Source organism: Anolis carolinensis, chromosome 2 (assembly GCF_035594765.1).
Source record: "Anolis carolinensis isolate JA03-04 chromosome 2, rAnoCar3.1.pri, whole genome shotgun sequence".
NCBI classification, from domain to species: domain Eukaryota; kingdom Metazoa; phylum Chordata; class Lepidosauria; order Squamata; family Dactyloidae; genus Anolis; species Anolis carolinensis.
In genome coordinates this window covers 45,924,841-45,942,367 of record NC_085842.1, presented here as the reverse complement: position 1 = coordinate 45,942,367, position 17,527 = coordinate 45,924,841, and the positions used below count along the sequence as shown (strand labels likewise).

Below are 17,527 nucleotides of genomic sequence, written 5' to 3'. Positions count from 1 at the left end.
ATATTTTTTTAGAAACAAAATAATACCTAGGTATCCTGTAATTGCTACTCCTGAACAGCATCTCAATTATAGTAGTATAATGTGCCTTTTAAAGTGCCTATATATTTGTCTAAGGTAAAAGGTGGGGAGACTGGGGGTGGGGGAAAGCATTGTCTATTAAGTGTCAAAAGCCTTTTCTTTAACCACAGAAGACTTGGACAGTAGTAAGGAAATATTTCATCTGGAAAAGAAATGTTAAAAACCACCCTTCACACAACTAGAAAACCTGTTATCAAATGGTAGAATCTTTTCAAAATCCCTGAGTGCATGCAACGATAGAGGTGGCTTTCTGATAAGTGATTATACTTGTGGTGTGCTGACAGAGTATATATATATTTTAAAAGAATGCATATTTTCCTAATTCACAACTTTTTTTGGCTACATTATCCTCAGCTGAAGATTTTATTTAATTTATATCATCTTGTTTTTCTCTACGCTCAGACAAGGTGATATCATTAAGTGTGAATTAATGTCTCTGTTTTGCTGTCTCCCACATGGGGAGTTTTTAAGGTATCAACTTCTGTTTGTCCAGTTTAAGAAGAAATGCACTGATTTTTGTAAAGTCCTATCAAAAAGAAAAGGAAAAAAATTCTGCCCCAGACAAGTTCAAGATACATAGAGGACCTTACTATGACTTCCTGCAATATAGTTATAACAGATTAAAAAACCTGCTGGACCAAAGAGAGATGCCAGCCTTAAATCAGCATCACAAACTTAGCTGAATGTTCTGGGATTCAAAGAAAGACTTGGAAGAACAAATACATTTAGACTCATCTGCAGTTTTGATGTTTACCACATTCTATATATTTTAAAATATCGAGTTTTTTCTGTCTCTATTGTAAAGAAGTTAGGAAATTTATTTTTCTTTAAAAAAAAGAAGAAGAAGAAGAAGAAGAAGAAGAAGAAGAAGAAGAAGAAGAAGAAGAAGAAGAGGAAAGAAATTCTTATCCAATCCTATATTTTACTTACGGAGAAATGCAGTTCACTCTCACTCCTCTGTTGATCCACTCGGTCCCCAGTGTCTGAGTTAACTTTACAACACCAGCTTTCGAAGTATTGTATGCCAATTGCTTCTGGGGATGTGGAACTGCAAGGAGGTGAGGGAAAACACAAATATTTATTTGAGCATATAGTAATGGAGAAATAGTAAATGCAACAATTGGTATAGGTTTAGCAAACCATCATACCTATCTATATATGTTTCATTATTATTATGTTGACTTTAGGTCAGCAAACTGAAAAGTTGAACAGAAACAGAGGAAGTATATAAAGCCCCTCCAATACTTAATGTTAGTACTAAACAGTTGGGTAAGACTTACTCCCAATTAAGCAGGCATAGAATTACAAACTGAAGATAGATCCAGACCTATTAAAAAGACAAAAGGACCCATATTTTGTTTCTATTCTTTCCAATTTTGTTTTGGAGATTCATATACATTTTGTTTAAAACAGACTATTTTTGTTAGTACAATCATAGGCTTTTTACATCAATACCCCTCAACAGTTTATTTTGACCCAGTATAATCAGTAAAACAAAAACAAAATATGATTTTGTTAATCAGTCTGAATGCACCCTAAGCATGTAATTTTATTCACAACTACTCAAAAATAAGTCTCACAGAATTCAATGGGACTTAACTCCCCTATATATGGTTCCTGTCTAAGACATCATCAAGGAAGATTATTATTTAATTTGAAAATCTATTTATATGGTCATATAAAACTAACACAGAGTTATATAACATTCTGCGTTTATACAGTTATTGGTATACGTGTGTCCTCAAAATGCCAATCTCTCTTAGCATCTTGACTGTTGGATGCTATGGGTGGGGATAAAATAGAAGCACAGATGTCACATGTCAGTCACAAACTAAAATGATCAGCTTTGTTAATTATAATGTTCACGCATACAAGCTACATTTGTATGTTCTGGTTGCCCTGCCCCTTTCTTGATATACCTGAAAAAATAACATCTTATTTTTAGCAGCTAAATCCTTAGGATAACCTTTTTAAAATGGAGTGGGGGTCATAGAGCGCAATATTGAATTTAGTTTTTCTAAACATAAGAGAAAGATAAGACTGTAGTGGTGTTCTGTGTCATGATACTACCTAACACCTATTTCTTTCTCTGAGAACAAAATTTAGATCAAAACACAATGCTTTTGAAAACATGCCAATAGAGGAATTCGAAAGGCAGACCACCTCTTCGTAAGAAGACACATGTATTCCTTAACATACAATTCTATTTTATTGTTTCTTTACCTTTTCCCATTTTTATTGTATGTGTGAATTGTTATACTACATAATACGCCCAGCTCTCAAAGTCGTCTCAGGTTTCAGGTCGAAAGAGTCAAGCCATCATGTCTAACTGTAGCCAAACAAATCACCTCGTCGTGAAAACTCCATTTTCAAGAAGCACAGAATCTGACCGTGATATTGGACATTCAGTACATATTAATTGCGATTTTCCTCCTTTTTAAACATTTGAATAGAAATAATGTTTATGTTGATGGAGGCATGATACAATTTTATATTAGAAAAAAAGGTTTGCAAGAAATGTAAAAGATCTACAAATTATCGGCATGTTGTTTCTGTGTCACAGAATGTGAGCAATCCTATAATAAAGTCAGAGAATTCAACCAAATAAAAACATTTTATTTCATAAAGCATCAAAGAAAGTAATAAATGTATTCTTCAGATGTATGTCTTTTTCTTACCTCCCTCCATTCTTTCTTTTTCTTCCTCTCTTAAATCAATATAGTGGAAAATGCAGACATTTATAAAGTTATACAAAAGCATGTAAAAACATACCACAATTTGAAATCAGACATAAGACAGTGGTCCTAGCCAGTTGTTGCCTCCCTTTTTTCCACAGCATAATAAAACTTGATTTATAACATAAAATGTTTTTGTAAGCTCTTTGCTTTTTAAGAGTGGAATCGTTTTTACAGATCTAGCATGTTTATTCAATAAGCTTTTATGACAAATATTTTCCCTCCATTGCTGTTGTTTTGTCTGGCGTGCCACATTCAGCACTCCATGTGGGCTGGAGAAGAGGAGAGGAATCTAATTTCTTGATTAATTACACTGCTCAAGATCCAAGTTACATACAACTTTGGTAGTTAACCTCATCACCTTGCAAAACTAGCACCTGCTAAAGTTTCCAAATATGTCGGTGTATGATAAATTACTATGTGTTTGCTAAGAGGAGGTAACGGCTTTTGCATCTTCCCCTTCTGAGATTTCTATTTGTTTTTGGAAAACTAGAAAAGTATTTATTTAACCAACCAATACCCTCCCTACTTTTCTTTTTGAACGGACCTACAAGGTAGATTTATTGAGCTGTTTCTCAAATGTCGCACTTACAGCCTAAATCCCTCTCCACTCCCCTACCTCCATGCCATGTACAATGTTATATGTAAAAATGTTATCAACCAAAATTATTGACTCGAAATATCTGGCTGATTGAAATCACAATAAAACCTTAATATACCATTATGATGAAATGATGTCCTAGTCAGCCAAGGACAGGGTTCGCATGTTTCTTGCAGAGCAATATGTGATGCATGAGGCAGACCTATGTGGGTTGAGTTCTTTTTTACCCAAAATGTTTGGAACCATATATGTCTTGGATTTCAGATCTTTTGTAGATTTTGGAATACCTGTATTTGCATAGTGAATTACAGATTGGGAGAGGGGGTTAGTACACCACCAACTGAGTTTTCCCTCAAGGAACTCTTGATCAAGCACTGTCAGAAATGTGTCTAGTGAAAGAGAAGGGGGGAAGATTCAGGTTCCTTCAGCCCAATTCACAAATCCTCCTGTGAAAAGCAGACTCCCAGATGCTTCCCTGGCTATCAGCAAACTTTCTGCCCATTTAGCGAAGTAGCCCTCATAGCTGGAAGTTTTTCTATCCCCGGTCATTTTTCTGACAGTAGTGGAACAAGGTCTCCTTGAGGAAAAAAAACTCAGCAAGCACTGGATGTGCTACTGGCCTCCTTTCCCCAAAGGCAAAAGTGAGTGGCTAGTGGCAGAAAATTATGTGGTTTTGGATAATTTCACCTCTAGTCTTTTGAGAGGAGAGCTTTTCATGAGATCTCTGAGAATTCATACAGGTCTTGTGATGGCAGAACAACTTTAATCAAATGGGAACTTTAATCTGTTGTTCAACATCCACCCAGACCCACAGAGATGAAGAAAAGCAATCATGCCAGCCATAATGGCAGCAGATGCCTCCTGCCCAGCAGCGTGGCTAGTGCTTGCTCTAAAATACAGGATTTGGAGCATGTCATATCATCCCAATAGGGCACCTGACAAATATAGGATGTTCTATACAAATCAGGGTTCCTAAGAAGCCTGGCTAGTTCACAGAGTAACACTGTATGTCAGGAGGTTGCTTTAACATAAAATGTTTGAGAGAACTATGACTCCTAAAATCCCTACTGTGTTTCCCCGAAAATAAGACAGCGTCTTATATTAATTTTTGCTCCCAAAGATGTGCTAGGTCTTATTTTCAGGGAGTGTCTTATTTTTCCATGAAGAAGAATTCACATTTATTGTTGAACAAAAAAATGAACATTTATTATATACTTTACAGTAGTTGTCATCACAAACCAGCATAACCAGACTAACTGTGAATCCTATCAAGAATTTCTTGTTACTACCAATATTTCCATGTATAACAATCTATGGTATGTACATGGAGTTATGTTTGGTGTGCATGCTTCCAAACAAAAACTTTGCTAGGTCTTACTTTTGGGGGAGGCCTTATATTTAGCAATTCAGCAAAACCTCTACTAGGTCTTATTTTCTGGGGATGTCTTATTTTAGGGGAAACAGGGTAGTTGGTTTGCCCAGGTTTTTAAACTTTTTTACATAATGACCAATTCTCAACAGCAAAGAGCCTGAATTCTGGTCCAGTTAGCAAATGATAGAGAGTCCCCCTGGCCCAAGACTCTGGATGGACAATGCCAGCAAAAGTAGACAATACTAGGGGGAATGGTAGTAATATTCTTTTGAAGAACTGCCCAATAAAAGGAACAAGTTTTCTCAATCATCATCATCAATGTAGGATGTACAAATATTGAAAGCACAAGCCCAAATTTATTCTGGTTGGAAATAGATTAATCATTCCTCCCCTGATGAAACATCTGCTCCATTAAAACTATCTTTTAATCTGTTTTATTGCATTTATATGTTTTAATTGTTTTATAATTTGATCTGTTATATTTATTATTTGTTGTATAATGCGGCATTGAGTTTTACCATAATCTGTAAGCCGATGTGAAGAGCGGGGTATAAATATAGTAAATAAATAATAAATAAATCTTCCTACCTCTGGTTGCAGCCACCTGATAATTCTTTGAGTGAGAATTTTAGTTCAACCACATCTGGTTATATGCACTTTTTCTGCCCCTTAGCAAAAGAGCTTCAGAGACAGGCAAACAACCCATTGTTCTCTTTTCAAATCTGACAAAAAATAAGTAGTTTTTCTGCTATCTGGAGTCACTCTACGGAGGAGTTTGGCCATGAAGGAACATCCAATGCCCTCCTTCAGCTATTGCATGTGGGACTTTTTTGCCTTGCAACAGCCTTTCTCAGATCTAGGCTCTGATCCAGAAGATAATCTACAAATCTGCTAAAACATATTTCCATGCTAGAAAGGGTGAAAGTGTCCAGCTCTAATGTCTACTTATATCTTCCTCTATAAACATCATCTAGTCTTTCCAGTCTAAATAAAGAACACAAACACACTCTCATCACAGAAGGGAGGACTAGAGGCAATAAAGAAGTCATGTCTTTATGGACTTAACAGTTAATTTACTAAACACGGATCTGCTTACATCAATTTTATATGGTCTTTCTGGCTAGGGTCTGTTGAAAACCAAAATTGTGCAGTCTGAGTGGTGTCATACCAAGAGCAGATTGGGATGCTGCCTGCTGTCTAGGTGAAATGTACAGAAGCAAATCTTATTTACAAATGTGCCATTTCAATTTTATGCACAACTACTCAAAAATAAGGGAAGAGTATGGCAGAATCCTTAATCCATCACAAACAGTGTTTTTACCATTCTAAATTGTCTAACTGCATATCAGGACACCTGTCACTCAAGATTACTTATATCAAATAAAAGTACAATTCAGTGTAAAAAAATCCAAAGTATTCCTATAACATAAGACATGAACTGGCAACAGAAGTTGGTCCCACTATCCTTTTTTGGCATCAAAATCTCCAGAAATGCTGAAAAAAGAAGGGAGAAAGAAAAGTTGCCAAGTTTAACCAAGTTCAACATTTTTTGAACTTGAACTCGGCACTTCTCCAAAAATAGGTTCAAGGGATAGTCCAGGCAGTCTGGATGGATTAAGGACCATAAAACCAGTCTCAGGATCACGTGTACAGTAGAGTCTCACTTATCCAAACTTCACTTATCCAACGTTCTGGATTATCCAACGCAGTCTGCCTTCCACCCAGATCCACAGCTGTTTCTCTAGGCATCAAGGACTGAACTTTTTATGGAATTAACTTTCGACAATGTTGTTACTCTAAGTTCATTTTATGCAATTCTATCTTTATTTATAGTCAATTTCTTAGTAGCCAATGTTTTTGTAGTCAATGTTTTCAATGCATTGTGATGTTTTGGTGCTAAATTCATAAATACAGTAATTACTACTTAACGTTACCATGTATTGAATTGCTTTTTCTGTCCATTTGTTGTAAAACATGATGTTTTAGTGCTTAATTTGTAAAATCATAACATAGTTTGACATTTAATAGGCTTTCTCTTAATCCCTCTTTATTATCCAACATCTTTGCTTATCCAATGTTCTGCCAGCCCATTTATGTTGGATAAGTAGGACTCTACTGTAATTCCAGGGCCTTAATGTGCCCCACTGCTGATTTTAAAAAATGAAAGTCAAGGATACAGAAAGGGCAATGAGAATGCCAACATTTTAAAACGGGCCAACTAGAGTCCTCCAAATACGTTGCAACAAAGGAATGTATTCACTTTGGACCCAAAAGGAAATAATTGAACCTGGGACTGTTTCATGCAATTGAACCCAGGACTATACTAGTGCTCTGCTACTGAGTGAAATGCTAGACCCCAGTCAACCAAATGCCAAGTGATTCACATGGCTGGTCCAACAATGATTAAATTATTTTCTTCGTTGCATTCACATAGGGAATGCTGTTCATACTGTTTAATGACTTCCACTCCCACCCCAAATAAATGAACAGATGATCTTTCGATCAGGGCTCGCTCACCTATTTACATTATACAAATATGTGTGAGATCATCACTCACATAGTTGATGTCCCTTTCATTCCCTTGTTGCTAGCTACCAGTCTAAACAAACTGTGTATGCCACATAGATATGCAGATTTTTCTTCGTGTCAGGAGCGACTTGAGAAACTGCAAGTCGCTTCTGGTGTGAGAGAATTGGCCATCTGCAAGGATGTTGCTCAGAGCACTCCTGGATGTCTGATGTTTTTACTATCCTTGTGGGAGGCGTCTCTCATGTCCCTGCGTGGAGCTGGAGTTGACAGAGGGAGCTCACCCACTCTCCCGGATTCAAACCACCGACTTATCAGTCAGCAGTCCTGCTGGCACAAGGGTTTAACCCATTGCACCACCAGGGGCTCCTACAAAAAAAAACCCCTCAGTTCCATTAATTCAAATAGGATTGGCATGTAGAATGCATCCAGGCATCATTCAAACAACATAAAGTTTATTTCACTGTTGACCTTAAACTTTACACTATGCAAAATACTGGAATTATCATTGTGGCTTGTAAATTACTGTTGAGAAATGCAGAGAATACTATAGTTTATATGTATCCTCTTCCTAAACTTAAACTTGTGTATGTGTGTGTGTGAGTGTGTTTATTAGCATATTATTTTTGTTTGCAAAAATTCCTTACATTCGGGCAAGTGTCAGCCTTGCTGGTGTTATAACCATAAGTGAAACAGCTGGTAAAAACACTTGAAAAAGAAATGAACAGCAACATTATAAATGCCTTTCCCCCCTCTCCTGAAGAAATAGTTAAAGTTGCTAAGTAATAAACTGAGCAGAATGTCATAGAATGTCAAACTGGGCATAGTAAAAATAAATGTTATTCCCAAGGAAAATAAAAAGACGGCATATTTATGTAACATTCAGCAGATGGACATGATATTAATATCGAGCTTTTCAGTTGTACTTTTATAGCTACTGGATTTTTTTTTTTTTTGGCCTAACTTGGCAGCTCATAGGCACCATTTGATTTTTGGATTTGGACAATCCTGCAACAGATGTCCAGACCAATAAAACAAATTCCTAAAGGGCTATGCTTAATTTGTGTAATTGATCAATTTTTGTTACACGGGCCTCAATTCACCAGCATGTAACTGCCTTCCAGATTAGCTCAGCAGTTGGGATTTCATTCCATATGTTGCAATAGTTTATTGGCTCTTTGGCGACGGTGCTGCTGAAACAACAGCACTAGTGGGGACACCTGTTGGCAAAAACCATTAAATATAACAATTGTTATTAGAGCAAAGGCAAGAGAGACCAGCTGGCATGCACAGCCAACTATGTGCCCAAGGTTGGGGCCTGAAAGGTCACAAACAAGCACAGAAGCCAAACCAGGATGAATCTAAGTAAGAGAGCAGTTCAGAAGGCTCTGAAACCTTTAAGGACAGGCACAAAATGGAGACCCAGTCATAGTTACATACTACACAACTGCAGCTCAATGACTCCACTTTACCTACTATGACCATGGCTGCAACCTGTAGGTTCCTGGGGTTTGTAATTTCATAAGACACTGGAGCTCTCTGGGTAAAATTTCCAAGCTCCCAAGCACTCTCTACATAAACTGTAAATCCCTGCATTCTGTAGAATGGAATCATATTAGTTAAAGTGGAATCACTGCGCTATGAATGGAGGGTGTGAAACGGCCCAGGCTGCCCTTTAGATTTTCTAATGCTTAGAGAAGTTTGCAGTATGGCATGGCTGAGATTGTTCTGGAGCAGAAGTAAATATGCCATAGTCAAAATGTTCAAAACTAAGGACCTCTTAACACGGGCTTCTGGAATTGCCACAGATCATGGCGAATCCAGCTGTGTCCGCCAAGGGACATGAGAGACCTTTTGCCCCATGTCCCTCATCACCCAGCTTACTGGCAAGCCAATTCCATGGGGGGAAGCATCGATTCTGCAGCTTCCCCCCATTGCTCCTGGTGTAGCAATGGTGGGGGGGGGGGGGAAGCTGCACAATCGACACTTTCTCCCATGGAATCGGCTTGCCAGTAAGCCGGGCAATGGGGGTCATGGGACAACGGGTTCCTCATTACTGTGGTGGCATATGCCAGTTCTGCACTAGTTGAACCGGCATATGCCACCAAAGAAAGCCCCATCTGAAGGTCATAAGTGATGATCTTAAGAAGAGTTTCAGGCAGAAAGGCAACATCTGGAATTTTCTGAGAATTGCAGTCTTAAAAGTGTAACATTCCCAAACCCTAGATAATCATATTAGTCAAATTCCCTGATTAACAACATAGGAAATATATCAGAGTCCTGTTTCCATCCTGAGGATGGTTCTGCAGCTTTCTCAGAATCATTCTGCACATAGAACAGTAGAATTTCCAGTATTACAAGCATCTCTGCACATCACTTCTGATTTCCAGGAGATGTTGTATTTTGAGTGCCTCTCCTCCCATGCTGTTTGAAAATGCTCCCTGGACACAACTAGCTTAGCACAATATTTGCTTAACCTATATAAGTCTGGAACCCCGGTGGTGAAGTGTGTTAAAGCACTGAGCTGCTGAACTTGCAGACCGAAAGATCGCAGGTTCAAATCCCGGGAGCGGAGCACTGGCTGTTAGCTCCAGCTTCTGCCAACCTAGCAGTTTGAAAACATGCCAATGTGAGTAGATCAATAGGTACCACTCCGGTGGGAAGGTAACAGCGCTCCATGCAGTCATGCCGACCACATGAACTTGGAGGTGTCTACGGACAACGCCAGCTCTTCGGCTTAGAAATGGAGATGAGCACCACACCCCAGAGTCAGACATGATTGAACTTAACATCAGGGAAACCTTTACCTTATATAAGTCTAGAAATTTTAGTAAAAACAACTCAAAACTCAAAAGCCTGGGTTGACTTATACACAGGTGAATACTATTCCCTTCTCTGAGTAGAGTGGCAAAAGGTGAGAGCTTGGTCCTAAAAGAAGCACCAATTCCCTGTGCTCTCCCTTTTATAGCATTGCTGTGGCCTCTTTGAATGCCTAGGCTTGAGAACTGCGGTATTGGTCCGGGGTGGCTAGCATTGATGCTTTCCCTTTTCTAGAGAATGTCCCTCAACTTATCCATGGGTCATATCAAAATCCATAATTTTGGCAGTTCTCAACTTATACACAATTGATTTTTACACTCTCTCTCTCTCTCTCTCTCTCTCTCTCTCTCTCTCTCTATCTATCTATCTTTATATCTATCTATATATCTATATCTATATCTAAACTTCCTTCCTCTCCTCTACCTCCCCAGACCTCTTTTCTCATTTCATGCTCCTGCAGGAATCTTTTATTGCATGGGAAGATAATAAAAAGGCACACAGTGGCACCACCAGGGATAGACCATACATGATGGCAGTGGCATAGATATAAAAAGCAAGTATTGCTGACGCTGCAACATCACTCTGCTTTAAATTAAAGTACAGCCAGCCCTCCATATTTGTAGTGGTTAGAGGTGCAGGATATCCATGAAAGTGAAAAAAATATCATGAATAAAATCCTTTTTTTAAAATCTGAGTGAACATCTCTCCAGGAATCTCTTGGTACTCCAGGCAATTCTATGGGCAGCTTCGTCTGGGGGTTGACCATAGTGTTGTATAGACCTAGAGATGCCCAGAGAGACCATACTAATCAAATCTATGAATAATCAAATCCTCAAAAGTTAAATCCACTAGTCTGGAGGGCTGACTGTATTTCCCACATCTGACTGAGAATGGCAGCCTTCTGAGCCATTCAGGTGTTTGCCACATGACTGTCCATGGATCACTCAGTGTCACAATCACGCTTACCTTCTCCCTTCACTGCTTTGAAAGACATTTAGAAAGCCGAGGAGAAAGCAGATGAGCATTTGTAAAGGTTGTTGGGCATATCATAGCATTAGTAATTGACAATCTCTGTAAAATACTTTGGGGGCAAAATAGAGTCTATATTGCTTAGAGCCTCCTCAAATTCAACAGTTTCCTCTTTACACTCTTTCCAACTTCTGTCTATGCTTTGTTCTGCATAACATGTACATTGGCTTTCATCCCCCACCCCCATACAGGTAAATTATGAGGTGGAAATATCTACTGACTAATGCATAGGACATGAGTCCGAGTGTTACTTATAGCATCCCCTGACAGAGGAAGTAAATCCTTTAGGATGCCCTATAAATACTGAAAGGAAGAATATGCCTTTCATTTAACTGCGGAGGTGGATTACACCCGAAACCATTCTTACATAATGAAACGTGTCAGCTTCAGGGAGCTTTAACCCCACCTTTTCTATAAAGAGTAATAAGTGCTCTAAAATGGAGAGGACAGATAAATGTTGAAAAATGATATCAATAAAAATTTTGTAGTACATTTTCCCTAATACAAAATGTCAGTGATTTACTTCTGTGCAATACAGGTTTAATTGATTCAAATAGCATCAGTAGTAATTAAAATATGGATTCTGAAGCACAACTGTTAGCTCTCATCACTCACCTATTAAACTTGCCATAGATGCTGTGTTAATTATCTTCCCATATCCTTGATTCAGCATAATGCGGCCTGCAGCCTGTGATAGAAATTAAAGGAGGGACCAGTGACCCCTTTTGTGATTCTGCTAATAATGACATGATAATAAATTAGTCCTCACTTTTCAGAAGAGTTTATGTGCTAAGTAATTTTCCCCTTCTCTAAAGTGCTTGATGTAAAAACTTGATATGAAAAAAGATGGTTAAGGCAGGAAAGTTTCTATGACCACTTTAGCTCTCTTCTGGAGTGGCTCCCAAAGGCAAACTGGAAAATAGTAGACTTCGATTCTAAGCGTGATGTGTTGGTGTGTCATTTTTGTTTGTTTATTTTATCATCCCCTTCTTGTCAGCAGTTCTGGATCTTATGCAGAGTTTTTTAAGCCCTTTCTTACCTGCACAATAGTCATGTGAGGTAGGAAAAGGTAAGCTTCAATAAGATCCCAAGATCACATAGTTGTTGTTACAGGTTGAATATCTCTTACTCCAAAAGTCAAAATTTGAAATAGTCCAGAATCTTAAATTCTCCACAGTGGTGGTTGAGACCTTTATATTCGGTGTTTCATACACAATTTTTTAAAAATACTGTTATCAAATTGCCTTCAAGCTATGTGTATTAAATATATATGAAACATTAATTAATTTCGTGTTTAGACGAAATATATACACATCTCACTATGTATATGCAAATATTCCAAAATCAAGCAACAATTAATTGCACATTTAAAATTAACTATTCAAGTGCTTTTTAAAAATAATTGCTTGGTCTACACCTCTTAAGTTTTCAGAAAATAACAGGGATGCATAGATCAGCAAAGTATGTAGCATCCCTATGTTGAATGTCCTGAACTGGCTACAATTTAGAGCTACTATTTTGATGTGTTGAGGTGGCTTTGAAGCAATACAGCAGTAATGGTAATAGGGGTGGAAAGAATATTCTCTAGTATTCATATCCCAATCAAAATGACAGTCTGACAGTCATGAAGCCCTGTCAAGAAGAAGAATAGAGCGGCATGACTTTTGTACATTTTCCTCTCAGTATCCAAATATAACAAAGTATTCCAGAGGATTTTTCAGTCCAGTGAAACATGTGGCTTTTTGTGCTTCACCTACACACTGAGAGAGTTTTTACACAACATTTTCTGTGCAGAAAATGTATTTTTGCAAGTATGGACTTTGCACAAAAAGCCATGTGGTTGTCTGCACACAAAAATTATCTTGAATATTTCAGAATGATTAGATACTGAAATGATACTCTGTAAAAATACTCATTTTCTCTAGCAACAGGAAGAAAACTACATTAATCACTTGTATTCAAATGCAAAGACAAAATAATTGAAGATTTGCAACCCTACATGGTAATAACTAATAGAGTCAATAATGCTGACATATTATTGTTGCTAGAAATTGTGAATTTGCCAACATTGTGTCTGACAGGGCCAAAATTGTTTGCCATTGTTAAAAATGAGGGACATATTTATATACAACACTGAGGATGCAATACTCACTTGGCAGCACAAAAACAAGCCTCGTAAATTCACACTAAAAGTTTTGTCCCATTCCTCCAGAGAAGTTTCTTCGCTCGGGGAGTTCATGTTGATCCCTGCATTGTTACATGCAATATGGACTGTGCCCCACTTAGCCACAACTTTATCAAGCATCTTCTGGATATCTTCTGGCTTGCTTACATCTGCCACAACAGCCATGCTTTTTATCCCTAATTAAAATAAAAAGAAAACAAACAGAAAATGCACTTTAATCCTTCTTCTGGTTCACCCCATCCCCATTTGCAGTGTGATATTAAAAATAATATACTGTGGTTTCTTTTCAGATTATATAAATCTTTCACAATTTTCTAAACATCATTATTAGAAATTACTATCCACAGGTTTTCAAAGAAGTGATACCGTGTTTGTTTACAGATGTATAGTATTGAGACTGCAAACTATGGCCTATGTGGGATGGATGGTAACATATTTCCAAATTCTCACACAAGACACTTGGGAAAGAAGTTTTTGGATTTGGGATTTCTTCTAGGTTTTTCCAATACCTGCATCTGCATATGCATAGTGAATGAGGGATAGCAGGAAAAAGAAGCCCTCTGAGACATTTTCCCATGTATTTCTGCCTTTTTGCAAAGCATCAGGAAAGGAGAAGATTTTTGCCATTGCATGAGTCTTTTTCATGTGGATTGGATACAACTGATTGCCAATGGAGTCACTCCATGCTCGCCTATTTCTAGGTCATCTGCCATGACACATGCTGCCATTGGCTGGGCAGAAGATAAGCATGGAAACATTTGGGATATCTGTGTGTTGTCGAAGGCTTTCATGGCCGGGATCACAGGGTTGTTGTATGTCTTTCGGGCTGTGTGGCCCGAAAGACATACAACAACCATTTGGGATATCTGCTTTTTACAGGAGCCTTGTGTGAAAGAAGTCCTCTCTCCTTTCCTTCTCTTCTCCTTCCCCCTTCAGGGCTCCTTGAGGAAAAACTCAGTGGAAGTGGAAGGCTTGCAACAACACATTTTGGGTTTTGGATAGTTCAGATTACTGGATAAGGGAAATTAAACCTGTACTGAACAATGTATGAATCCTTGCCTGTTTTAAATATATATTTTATATCCTGCCTTCCTCCTGAAACTGGTGGTCAAGTTTGCCTTTTAAATTTTTATTTCTATCTTTTTTAAAAGGTCAATGAACAATAATAAGTTTGTGCTTATATCAAAAGCATTATACACATAACCAATTTCATCCAACCTTTTTGATTTTGGTGGTCCCTATGAACACTGCACCATCTACTGGCAAATGATCACAACTACCACCCTTTTGCTCAAGTGTTTGAATATTTCTTGCTGCTGTTCGAACATAAACTTGGGTCTTCTAAGAATATTTTTTAGTTTGAAAAGAGAATGAGTTAAAGGAAGAGTCCCAGGAATAATAATGGATGTAAATGAATCTAAGAATGGAAATATCTGATCTCACAAGGACAAGAGCAATAAGAGCTCTTGATATTGTATACCTAGATTTGAAGTGAAGTCTGAGCATTGGCATTCAAATTATACATTCCCTTCTGTTTTTAAGAAACAAGATTAAGACTCCAAAATTGTGTCTTCAGAATGCAGTGTGAAATGTGACATTTGCTTTCTCAAAAATGTACTTTCCCCAGATCTTAGGAAAGTTACTTTTGGGGGGTAAACAGTTTATTATAGTTATGGTACATAACAGAACAACAAATCATAGCAGATATAGTCATGTAACAATAATTTTGATGTATATATGCATATTTACATTAGTCAATCAATCAGTTAATTCTGACATTGAGTGCTTATTATTATCAGTAACTTAACAAAAAACATATAGTAGTCTTGCTATTTCCACATGTTATCCACTATTCTCAGTCTAAGCTTTCTACTCATATATATTTTTTAAAAAAATGTCAGAGTTCACCATAACATTCAAACAACAGAACATGACATATTACACATGACAGACCATACACACACCCAAAACCCCAATCCCACATAAAATAAAACCTCTTTTTTGAATTACACCTTCACAATCCCCCAGCCAGAATGAACAATAGCTGAAAGTCCATCCATAGTATTCAGAAAATAAGTTTCACCTTTGTTGCCCTCTGTTTATTCCTGGGTTGGATTTGCAGGATCACTATGGATAGTGCATGTGAATCCCTTTTCAGGAAATTAAGAAAGAAGGTAGCTACATTTTCCAGGTATGTCCTTACTTTGACTTCCATTGGCACTGAGATGTGCATTGCGCCTAAATATGCCTGGAGAAAATTCTTGCCTTCAATTACTGTTACTGTCTGTCTGTTTCATCCTTAAGCCAGTATCCAACTATGCCATTGCACTAGAGTAAGACAGGTGAACTAGTATTGGATTAGTCCAGGGCTTCTCAGGAGTACTGTTAGTTCCTGAGCTGTTTTGCACAAGTGGTTCTGCAACTGCACTACATCAAGGTTTGCTTTTTTACAATTTGGGGTTTTCTGCATGTATTTGTTTAAAGTTACTGCATGTATTTGTCTAAAGTTTCACAGATGCAAATTCTCTTAAAGAGCTACTTATGCCTGCAAATACAGTTCTGATAAACAAAATGCTAATTGTTCTTTGATTCCCAGCGATAGTCAGTGGGAAGCACAAATCTTCAGATTTCCAAATCTCAGCTTGGTTTCAGGACCTGTGTCAAATAAGCCTTTCTGTTGGCTTGAGCTGAATTGTGAGGCGCACACGCTTATATGTTTTAATGAGCAAGCTGGAGCTAGAAATTATTTGCAGTTCACAATATTTAGGTAGCCTCAGGGAAGATAGCAGCAGGGACAAACCAAAAGTTAGAGGCCAAAGATCCTTTAATGTTAGCTGTCCTCTCAACATGAGAAAATCAGCAGACTAGTATGCCACAGATCCATGTCCTCTTGTGAGGCTACACTATCATTTTATAGAGGCAACAATATTAAAATGCGTTCCAAGGGCATATGCTAAAAATACAATGCATATGAAGGTAATAAACTGGCACTGAATGGTTCAAACTGGCCTCAGTTTGTTGTGGTTATACAGGCAATGATGTGTCCTTTGATGGCATAAATATGAAAGAGAGCAGAGTTTCTGTTTGGCTGTACTTTGTTAGGAAAGTCTTAAATGCCATAGCTGACACATGATTTATTGTATGGAACACCTTCTTTTTCTGGCTGATTGATGTGTATTATATAGAACCTGTTAACAAAAGATTGCTCTCCTCTGTTCCCGTCAGTCATGCCTCATTGTATGTTATTTTTTCTTCAAGTACCCCAGTGAAGAATTCTATATAGGGTAATTTGCTTTCCTGGCTGACTCATCTCTGCTAGGCAACAGGCATACTGTTCGGCTGTGTTAGTCCTTGTTTACCAACAAAGAGTTGATGCAGTGCCTTTAGAAAACTCACCTTAAAAGCAGTGTTATTGTGCAGAATATCTTTTAGCCTGCAGGTCAGCCTCCTCCCTACTCTTTCCACAAAACAATAATTCTATCTCTGATCTCTCCATTACCGACCTAAATAGAATCTTATAAAGCATCTTCCCAAAGCCATGCTTGGAAAAGAAAATGCTGAACAGCACAGAAAGGGCTTATAATGGCATTCACCAAGGCATTACATCCACAACTAAGGATGCCCCAGGTTTTGCTTCCTTCAAAATTCAGCTGCTGAATTTAGAAAAGTTTGGGGAAGGGATAAACAAGAGTAGATTCATACAAGAAAAAAAATCCAAGCAAACCCCACTTCTGGTGCTAAAATATCTCTGATTGAGTGTCCTTTCCAAGGAACCTTTTTCAGCAGTTTCATTTCTTCCTTATTCAGCAGCTGTTTTACTTCTGAGTCTTGATCATGCATGGGTAAACTTCAGCCCTTCAAGTGTTTTGGATTTCAGCCCAGAAGCCAGAGAAGCAAGGTGTTTTGTTTCTGATGGCTTTGGGGGACTACAAAAATTAAAAATTTTATACTTTGTATTTGCTACAATGAATCGTGATGCCTATTTTTTTTTTATGTCAGGAGTGACTTGAGAAACTGCAAGTCGCTTCTGGTGTGAGAGAATTGGCCGTCCACAAGGATGTTGCCCAGGGCATGCCCGGATGTCTTGATGTTTTTACCATCCTTGTAGTAGGCCTCTCTCACATAGAACTGGAGCTAATAGAGGGAGCTCATCCTACGTTCTCTCCGGGTTGGATTCGAAC

General features: G+C 38.0%; 1 protein-coding gene across 1 annotated transcript in view; it reads right to left on the bottom strand.

Moving 5' to 3' along the window:
* Nucleotides 1-17,527, bottom strand: part of LOC100554218 (uncharacterized) — a 66,694-nt gene that overhangs the window by 9,908 nt on the left and 39,259 nt on the right. The window contains exons 9-11 of the mRNA XM_062969352.1: nt 13,314-13,522; nt 11,777-11,849; nt 1,009-1,126 (exon numbers count right to left, since the gene is read on the bottom strand). Of these exons, the coding sequence (XP_062825422.1) occupies nt 1,009-1,126; nt 11,777-11,849; nt 13,314-13,522 (400 nt within the window). The remainder of the gene's footprint in view (nt 1-1,008; nt 1,127-11,776; nt 11,850-13,313; nt 13,523-17,527) is intronic.